This window comes from Nymphaea colorata, chromosome 1 (genome assembly GCF_008831285.2).
Source record: "Nymphaea colorata isolate Beijing-Zhang1983 chromosome 1, ASM883128v2, whole genome shotgun sequence".
NCBI lineage: Eukaryota > Viridiplantae > Streptophyta > Magnoliopsida > Nymphaeales > Nymphaeaceae > Nymphaea > Nymphaea colorata.
This window is the reverse complement of record NC_045138.2, coordinates 17,443,137-17,453,530: the sequence shown is the minus strand read 5'-3', so window position 1 is coordinate 17,453,530 and position 10,394 is coordinate 17,443,137. Positions and strand designations below refer to the sequence as shown.

At 40.7% G+C, this 10,394-nt stretch overlaps 2 protein-coding genes across 3 annotated transcripts; one reads left to right on the top strand and one right to left on the bottom strand.

Moving 5' to 3' along the window:
• Positions 1 to 208: 208 nt before the first annotated feature.
• On the top strand, positions 209 to 4,075 carry LOC116268195 (exportin-2-like). 2 transcript variants are annotated; one of them, XM_031649967.2, is made up of 2 exons: positions 209 to 3,179; positions 3,691 to 4,075. In XM_031649967.2, the coding sequence occupies exon 1, from the start codon at positions 297 to 299 to the stop codon at positions 3,177 to 3,179; it is 2,883 nt and encodes a 960-aa protein (XP_031505827.1). In that variant the 5' UTR covers positions 209 to 296; the 3' UTR covers positions 3,691 to 4,075. The 2 variants fall into 2 exon arrangements, with proteins under 2 accessions (XP_031505827.1, XP_031505824.1); XM_031649964.2 differs by having other exon boundaries at positions 3,671 to 4,075.
• Positions 4,076 to 5,823: 1,748 nt separating this feature from the next.
• On the bottom strand, positions 5,824 to 6,559 carry LOC116261164 (uncharacterized). Its single transcript, XM_031639830.1, has 3 exons — positions 6,217 to 6,559; positions 6,032 to 6,129; positions 5,824 to 5,917 (listed from the first exon to the last, which is right to left on the bottom strand). Exons 1-3 carry the CDS (start codon positions 6,544 to 6,546, stop codon positions 5,824 to 5,826), a joined length of 522 nt encoding a protein of 173 aa, XP_031495690.1. The 5' UTR covers positions 6,547 to 6,559.
• Between the last annotated feature and the right edge of the window lie 3,835 nt (positions 6,560 to 10,394).

Genomic DNA, 10,394 nt, shown 5'->3' with positions numbered 1-10,394 from the left:
CTTTATAAGAGATCAAAGAAAATTGGAACAAAATCCGTGGAATTAAGATCTTTATCAACCAAACACAACTTTTTTGTAGAATGGAGATACAAATCCCATTTCAGGTTGTTCCAAGATTGCCTTGCCAAACATTACGTCGGTATCCTTTCATTGCCAAAGGTTACGTTAGTGTCCTTTCATTTCCCTCCATTCAAACAGGGCAGTTTTTCTGTGTGCTCGCCGGATGCAAGGAGTTCGCCGTTGCATTGCCGACGGTAGGACGTCTGTGTCTCGCGCTCTCTCCGATCGTCGGCTAGATGGATGCCTCTCCAGAAACGCTAGAAATTCTCACCCGGTGCTTCCTCCAAACCTTCTCGCCGGACCGCCAGCCCAGGCGGCAGGCGGAGGAGTACCTCGCCTCGGCGGCCGAAAGGCCCGGGTACGCACTCGCCGTTCTCCGCCTCCTATGCTCCGCCTCCGCCCCTGACCAGGCCCGCCTCGCGGCGTCCGTCGCCTTCAAGAACCACCTCCGGTCCCGGTGGTCGCCGTCCCCGGACTTGGCAACCTCCGCTATCGCCGATGCCGAGAAGGAGCAGATCAGGACCCTGACCGTCCGCATTATGCTATCGTCTCAGCCCTCCATTCAGGGCCAGCTGAGCAAGTCCCTCGCCGTCATCGGCGAGTACGACTTCCCAAAGGCTTGGCCGGGCCTTCTTCCTGAGCTCGTGGCCAGCGTCCGCTCGGGCGCCGCTTCCTTGGACTACTCCGCCGTCAACGGCGCCCTGGCCACCACTCACTCAATCTTTAAGAAGTTCCGAACCAAGCACTATACCAATGACCTCCTCCTCGACCTCAAGTACTGTGTCGACGGGTTTGCCGCACCGCTTCTCGAACTCTTCCTCCAGACCGGACGCCTAATTGACGCCGCTGTTGCCGGGGGCGGCGGCGGAGACGCCCTTCTCTTCCGCCGGTGGTTCGAGAGCCAGCTTTTTTGTTGCCGCATATTCTTCTCTCTCAACTCCCACGAGCTTCCGCAATTCTTTGAGGATCACATGAAGGAGTGGATGGGCGAATTCCAGAAGTACCTTACTACGGCCTATCCCCTGCTCGACAATGACGAGTCTGGCGGCGGCCGTGAGGTTGCGGACAAGCTCCGGAAGGCCGTCTGTACGAATATCAACCTTTACATGAATAACAATGAAGAAAAATTCCGCCCGTTTCTCTCGGGATTTGCTTCCGCTGTGGGGAGTTTGTTGGTCTCCGTCTCGGCGATGCCTAATCGCGACAGGCTCACAGTTGCCGCCATTAAGTTCTTGACCACCATTAGCACCAGTGTCGACCATTCTTTGTTTGCAAGCCCCGATACTCTTCGGCTGATATGTCAGAGCATTGTGATCCCCAATGTCCGGGTTCGTGAGGACGATGAGGAGTCGTTCGAGATGGATTACGTTGAATACATAAGGAGAGACATCGAAGGGAGCGACGTGGATACAAGAAGGAGGATAGCGTGCGACCTTGTAAGAGGGTTGTTGAGGAAGTACCGTGAGCAGGTAAGGGCTTTGTTGTCTGCAGAGATGCAGAGCATGATGGAGAAGTATGCTGCAAACCCGACGGAGAATTGGAAAGATAAGGACTGTGCTATATTCTTGGTGGTCTACTTCTCACACCCCCGCAACGAACTGGTGGACGTGTGGAGCTTCTTTAAGGCGGTAATCGATCCCGAGCTGAAGTGCGCAGACGTGAACTCGCAGCCGATGCTGAAGGCCGATGCATTGAAGTTCCTCACTACCTTCCGCAGTAGAATACCAAAAAATCTGGCGCTCGAGCTCGTTCCCCATGCTGTTAGGTTTTTGACTGCCGAATCCAATGTGGTTCACTCATATGCTGCCAATTGCATAGAGAAGCTTTTGCTCGTCAAAGATGACGGAAGGGAACGATACACTGCTTCTGATATATCTCCTTTCTTGATTCCCTTGATGACCAACCTGTATCACGTGTTTGAATTGCCGGGATCCGAGGAGAATCAGTATGCCATGAAATGCATATGGCGTGTTTTTCTTGTCGCAGAGTTTAATGCAGACTTTGCTGCAGCCTGCATTGCCGGTCTGAAGACTAGAGTCTATGAGGTCTGCAAGAATTCGAAGAATCCAACCTTTAACCGTTACCTGTTTGAATCGATAGTTGAGTTGGTGAGGCGAACTTGCGAGAAGGACCCTTCGCTGATAAAAACTTTAGAACCAAGCCTGTTCGATATGCTTCAGAAGATATTGGTTGAAGACATTATCGAATTTCTGCCTTATGCGCTTCAAATTTTTGGTCAGGCGATGGACATGAACAGGCCACCTCTACCAGCAACCTATATGCAGCTTTTTGACGCTCTTCTTTCTCCAGGATTGTGGTTGAGAGAGGAGAACGTTCCTGCATTGGTGAGGCTGCTGCAGGCGTACCTTGAAAAGGCTCCCATGGAGTTGAAACAGCGGCTAAGTGAGGTTCTTGGTATATTCCAGACGCTTATCGGTTCTGCTCTCACGGATGAGTCTGGTTTCTATGTTGTGAATACGGTGATTGAAAACCTGAGCTACGATGTCATGTCTCCGTATGTTCTTCACATTTGGAATGCCCTGTTTACGCGCTTGCACAAACAGAGGACCACAAGATTCATAAAATCCCTGCTCGTATTCATGTCTCTGTTCCTGGTGAAACATGGGCATTCGACTCTAGTCAACACCATAAATGCAGTTCAGGAGAATCTTTTTGGGGTGATTTTAGAACAACTTTGGATTCCACATCTGAAATTAATCACAGGTTCTGTAGAGGTTAAACTATGCCTGGTTGCCTCAACTGGACTGTTGTGTGAATCTTCTAGTCTGTTGCAGGATTCACCACCCGTGCTGATTTTGTGGGGAAAATTGCTTGACAGCATTGTTACATTGCTGTCACGATCAGAGCAAGAAAGAGTGGATGATGAGCCAGGAGTTTCAGATATATGTGAAGCTGTTGGCTACACTGCAATTTGGAAGAAAAAAGAGGACCCTGTAGAGGCCATTAAGGATCCAAAGGAATACGTAATAACAAGTTTGGCAAGGCTTTCAACTCTTTCACCAGGAAAATATCCAGCAATTATTCAAGGGTCACTGGATTCAGCCAATCAGGCGGCGCTTCTCCAGCTCTGCGGCATGTATAACTGCTCCATTGTCTAGGTAGTCAATTAAACTTCCTTTTTATTCATGGAGTAAGCAGTCATACATTTGTATGCTTCGAGATGTGTGATGATGACAAGGCCTTACATGATCATAAAAGCCAAAACTGTTATGGTTGCCTTACTGCTTCTTACATAATACTCGATTTTATTTTGGAGAATGGAACCTTAGCATAAATTTTGGCTCCTTTGTCATTATAATTTAATTACTTAGCATGTTCTTAGTTATTTCTTCTTCTACAACCCTCCATTTTAGATGCGGTTGCCATCTGAAGATTTATTCTAGCTGCAATCTATGATCTTTCAATTGTGTAGATTCAGCATGCTGACAGATTGCTTTTAACTTTGCTTAAACTCTGTGTTTGTAGATATAGTAATAACCTCGTTCGAAGTTTATGTAATTTGGTGACGCATTTAGATATTTGTATCCAGTACTCGTGCAAATTACTGTATATTTTGCTTCTCAAATAATGGTTGTTACTGATGGAGCAGGTCACTGTGTGGTGTAACAGTTCGAGAATTTGAAGATGAAAGATTCCTCTTAGCAGATGTTGCATCAAGAGAGTGTCTTAGTTGCTGGTTGGTCCGGAATCTGTCATTGGAGCACCACTAGCTGGCGTCTGATCATCGTCTACCATATGTGGCACATCTTTGAAGCGAGACATCTACATGTACGCCATCGTGCACGGTGCACAGCGCTTAATGCACGACAAATTGTGCTCCTGACTTACTTTCATTGGGTTCTTGGGCCACTCCTAAAGTGTATGTCATACACATGGACCTATGCACAATATAATGGTACACAGGCTTGTTCATATAACCAGCGCATGTTTGAGCCCAAAACAGTTGGACTATCATGGTGTTGTCCTCAGACTTTTTTTCCTTTTCTTTTTGTTGTTTAATGGGTTGTAATTATTTTTATTTTTAAACAGTGTATTTTCGGGGCTCAATTTTCGGCCCAATTTTGGACTCACGGATTATTATGACATCATTAATGATGTGGTCAACATTAATATAGTTTAAGTTGTCAAATTGGAAGTCACAAACCAGCTACACTACACCATTCGGACATTTGGTCCTTTTAATTGATCTCACTGGTCTAGCATCAGCAGGGTGGGCTGGAGGTTTAAGACTAGAAACCAACCACATTCCGTCTATATTTCCCACTCTAAGGGGCGTAGCATTGCTGGCTGTCTTGAGTGGCGAGATGTTGATGCGTCTTCAATTTGATTTTCTTGAGTACTATGCTTTTGGAATGCAAACCAATGACATATGCAAAACTCGAATTGAAAGGTATATTGTAAGATAACCTAGGTGCAGAAACAATTTTAGATCTAAAAGGAACTATAAAGGAAGAAAACTTTGGCCTTTCATTCGAGTGGTGTACAATAAATACTTTTGACAATTTTCACCAATATAGATCAATAGCGGCAGGCGGCAATGGAGATGTCTACATGACAAACAATAGATACTAATTTTTTCGCAAGAACTTGTGATTTTCACCACGTACTTGGGATGATTATCAGTAGAATTTTCCTATTTTGAGAACAATATAAAATATAAAATATTTTTCTGTTTTAGCAGAGAAGAATAAACAAAGATGAATTAGACTCTAATCAGATTTAGGTTCATCGTAAGCATATGTAATGCCAGAACAATCTTCAACTCAGGCCCAATTATTCATGAATGGTGCATGTTGTTGTGCCAGAATATCCATTGGAGTTTGATGAGTATACAAAATCTGATTAAATCGAGTCAAAGCAGTTAAAAAAAAGAATCAATATGAGTATCTTCATTACAGAGATCGGTAGATATTTTTAGAAGAGTTAATTAGTGGCGGAGCCAGAGCAGTCCAACCTTTGGATCTGGGTAGGGCCAAACTAAATTTAAATCTAAAAATACATAAAGATCTGTGGATCTACGACCCAAATCCTACTGTTATGCCCATGAACATACGCTGATCATGCACTATATATATATATATATATATATATAGAGAGAGAGAGAGAGAGAGAGAGAGAGAGAGAGAGAGAGAGGGAGGGGGTGGAGATTGGGATGGGGGGAAGAGGGAAGGGGGAGAGAAGAAGAACCGGTTCAAACTCAACATTCTTCAATACTACCACGATAGAGAGATGGAATCCATTGCTCCTTGCGGCTTCGACATTCCAAGGAGGCTCGTGGAATCATACATCCAGATCCACATTTAGATCATATGAAATGGATCTATATCTATTTATCCGGATCTGGTATCCAAAATGACATCCAACTGATACCCATCTTCGGATTCTTAATTTACATATTTTCATGTAAACACAAACTCAACGAATGTTATTTTTTCAAATTGTCAAATATGGATTCAGTATGACCGATCTAAGAAAAGAAAAATTAAGAACTAATCTAAGAGGTGAAGAACTAGCAAAAGAAAAAAAAATGGCGCAATTTGACTAAGATATATATTATACTGAGTCACACGTGAACAATTAAAGGACAGTACCTAGAAAAACACGTAAAGGAAACAGAACAGCACTACAGCAGACTGCAGTAACTGGTTTATTCTTTCAAGAGTGCAAAGATAGGCTGGTCTTCATTATTCCCTGAACTTAACTGAACTGAAGAAAATGATGAAAGCGTCATTCACGTTTCTTCTAGGGCACCACCTCTACCTTAAAACCAGCTGCTTCGGCCCTTTGTTTAAGATCTTCTTGGTTTGCAGGAATCCGCATGCAAAAATTCCAAGACCTAACAGAACAAGATCAAACGTGAAAAGAATTGACAGATAAAAGCCAGTGATCATATAGAAAACAGAAATCCATCAATGTTCATATAGAAAAAACAATAATCCATAATACATACGGGTCATAACGTTGTATGATAATGCACGTCTCCAGCTCATCGTTGTCCCATATGCTTACGATGACTTCTCTTTCTTCTGTGATGCCAACGATGGTTGGCTAGAAACAAGGAAAAACATTAATACATAACAATAAATCAAATGTAATGCAAGGAAAAAGAAAATGGTTAATGTGAAAGCTAAGTACAGATTCCTTTAATGGCCCCAATACGAATTCTGTCTGTTCTTGAAGTTCATCATTTAGCATTTCCAGGACTGCTCTAGAATCTACAGACGCCGTTTCCTGTACTGCTTCAAACGCCACAGACTCCCCCGAATCTTCAGACGACGTTTCCGGTACTGCTCTCGAAGCTTCAAATGCTATAGTCCCCATCGAATTTTCAGACGTCGTTCCCTGTGGTGCTTTCGAATCTTCAGACGACGTTTCCAGTACTGCTCTTGAATCTTCAAACGCTATAGTCCCCATCGAATTTTCAGACGTCGTTTCCTGCGATGCTTTCGAATCTTCAGACGCCATAGTCTTCCCTCTCTCTCTCGCTCTCTCTCTATTTAATATCACGACCATGGTCTGCCACTCCCTTTATATAAGGGCATTTTGCTCACATCCATCGCCCTCACAGTCACAGAGAACTCTATGTGAGTTTTTCTTTTTCTTCTTTCAACCTCCTAATGGAGTCATGTGAACAAGGTTATAAATGGAGTTTTTAGTTTGAGAGCAGTTTTATTCTTATTTATGGAAGATAGCAAATAGCTCAGTTATGCTATTTCAAATTGCATCTGAACTTTTTTTTTTTTTTTGTGTTTACTAATCCACACATATTAGTGCCACAGTTGGGCTATTTGAAAGACAATTTTTATTTGTAAAAAAGGACAACAACACCCTTCAAATACTCGCTGGCCTTTCCAAAGTTAAAAATGAGAACTTTTCAAAAAAGAATCAACTATATATGTAATAGAAAAAAGGAAATGAAACTTCTTTATGTTGTTAGAAACTGATCAAGATTATTTTTTATCAATTGGTTGCTGATTAAAGCTGAGATTAATGTGACAGGAAACCAACACGCTTTCAACTAAACAAACTTAATTAGATTATTTTTTATTCACATATCTAATTATACTTACCAATATTAAAATTAAATATTACATCGAGATAAACTAAAATAAGATAAACCATTTGTCTTTACTTTTACTGATATTGATGATGGTTAAGATTTAAATCTATTTTACTTCTTGTTTTGCTTCAAGTATACATAAGAATATAAATGGAAACGTTCCAAATGCATCTAAAACAAATAGGCTGAGTGAGACTTTCTACTATGCAGAAAGTTAAACCTTTAAAACAATATTCCAACCGCTCAGGTGATCCCCTTTTATAGCATATATTTATTTTGTGGGTTGGAAGTCAAGGAACAAAACGAAACGTAGCTTAGAGGTTTCATCAATCATTGTGCTAAAACAAATCATATTGTTCATCAACATAACATCAATGAACACCCCCTCCAACATAACATATTATACAAAAACATTGTTTGGTTTTCCGCATAACATATTATTCATATTGTCATACAATGAACATAGGGTCACGTTTGATTACTGTGGATCTCAGATCTGTGGTGATCCGAGATCATTGCAGATCTGATCTGCGGTTTTCAAGTCGGCCACCCCCTCCACTTCCCAAAATCCGATTTCAAATCTAAGTTTTTCACATTAAAAATGAGGATTTGAAATTCACGTTGGGAGAGGGTGCTGCTGAATCCACTGTTTAATAAAACTGTCGAGTTCAGCAATCATGGATTTGAGATTCCCTCGGATTTGAGATCTGCGGGGAATCAAACGCATCCTAAAGAAAATTATAAGAATCAGTCCGGAGTTCATAACAATACTTGGTTCATTAACTCTGCCCATTCAAACAATATTGACCCCAATTTGGTCCTTAAAGGAGTCACGTCATTACTATTATTATTATTATAACTTAGTTCCGTTGCAACCAAGGTCCCCCTAATCTTTTAACTTAGTTAATGGCTGGTTTATGCAAAGCATGATTTTCATGGCCTGGTAAATCCTAACCTCCAATTAATTTTGAAGTGCCAAGTTTGCTATTCCTATAAAAGATTTTTAGGTCGCAAGGATTTTAATAACGTAAAAATGAAGAAAAATCATTTACATTTTCACGATGAACATCTTCCTGCACAACGATATGCAAACATTTCCATATAAAAGGTGGCACCTTTAAGAAGAGTTAATTACATTTGTTTGTCATGGGAAGTAGAAATTACATGAACCCCAGGTTTGGAATCGGAACTTCTGACACACGGGATGGGACATTTGCCCACACAACTTTTCTTTAGGCCTCAATAATAAGCATGGGTTAGTCATGATTTGTCCTCTATATGCCACCTTGAGTATTGTAACTTTTTGACTTCCCTTGAACTTAAACTAAGGTGAACGGCTTTCTTACTTCCGAACCAATAAAGTTACCAAAAAAACTAATTCAAACAAAAACACAGATCCTGCATAAACGGCTCCAAATCGGGTTATTTCCATATCACAATGGGAGCAAGTAGAATTAACACACACAGGGGGAAGAGAGAGAGAGAGAGAGAGAGAGAGAGAGAGAGAGAGAGAGACCGAGTCCATTGCTTCTCCCAGCTTCAACAGGCCGCTTTCAATTAAGACAAACTTAATTAGATTATTTTTTATTCACATATCTTACTAACACTTAGTAATGCCAACATAAAATTAAATATTACATCGAGATAAACTATATGCCTTTACTTTTACTGATATTCATGGTGGGGACGATTTAAATCTATTTTACTTCTTGTTTTGATTTAAGTATCCTTAAGATTATAAATGGTTTGTGTTCAAATGTTCGGAATGCATTGAAAACGAATTGCATTAGTGAGATTTTCTGCATATAATATATATTTGTTTTCAATGTCGCCAGTTTGTGGGTTGGTGGTCGAGAGAGAGAGAGAGAGAGAGAGAGAGAGTGCTTTGCTCCTCCCAGCTTCGACATTCCAAGGAGGGTCAGGCATAGTAGAACAAGATCCACATTTGGATCATATAACAGGATCTAGATCTGGTATCCAAAATCACATCCAACACATTCTCGTATTCGGATTCTTAATTTACTTATTTTCATGTAAACACAAACTCATGGAATGTTACATTATGACTGTTCCAAGAAAAGAAAGCAAAGATATTCTGGTCTTCAACATCACAAAACCCCGAACTGAACTGAAGAAAATGAAGAAACCATCATTCAAGATTCTTCTACGGGCTCCACCTCTACCTTAAAACCAGCTGCTTCAGCCCTTCGTTGAAGATCTTCCCGGTTTGCAGGAAGCCGCACGCAAAGTACCAAATCCCTAAGAAAATAAGATCAAATGTGAAAAGAACTCAGGTTGCGTTTGGAAGATCCTCAATTTGTTTAAACTGTCGAAACAAACACACCCTAATAAATAAAAGCTAATGATCATATATATATATATATATATAAACACATACGGATCATAGCCCTGCATAATCATGCACGTCTCCAGCTGCTCGTTGTCCAATACCCTTAGGATGCCTTCTCTATCTTCTCTTATCCCAATGATAGTTGGCTGGAAGAAAGAAAAAAACATTACTGCATACTGAATGATAAATAAACTGTAATTTACCTATGGAAGAGAAGAGAAAGACAAACAATGGTTGACAGGAAAATTGAGTTCAATCTTCTTTTCTATCCCCAACTTGACTGCCTGTTCCTGAATGTAATCATTTAATACGTCTGTTTCTATTGTCCAATCTTCAGGTGCCATACTCTCTCTCTCTATTTCTCTGTGGATTTGATTTCCCTCCCTTAGTCTGCCACTCTCTTTATATAATAATTCCAGTGGGTATTTTGAATTCTTGCTCACATCCTTCACAAAGAACTCGAGTTTTCTTTCTGTTCTTTAAATCTCCTTATGGAGTCACGTCAACAAAGTTCTAAATGGAGCTTTTAGTTTGAGGTCTGTTCTGTTCTTCTGTATTGAAGATAGCAAATAACTCATTTATGTTATTTTAAGATGCATGTGATTTTTATGTGCCAAGGTTGGGCGATCTGAAAGGGACTTTTTTTTTTACGAAAAAAGACAAAAACACCTTTTAAATGCTCGCTGATTTTTGCGAACCTTTCCAAAGTTGAGTTTGAAAAAGGGAACTTTTCAACAAAAGAATCAACTACAAGGGAGAAAGGAAATGTAACTTTTTTATATTGTTAGAAACTGACCAAGATTCTTGTTGTCAATTGTTTACTAATTAAAGATGAGATTAATGTGACAGAAAACCAACATGTTTTCAATTAAAACAAACTTAATTAGATTATTTTTTATTCAC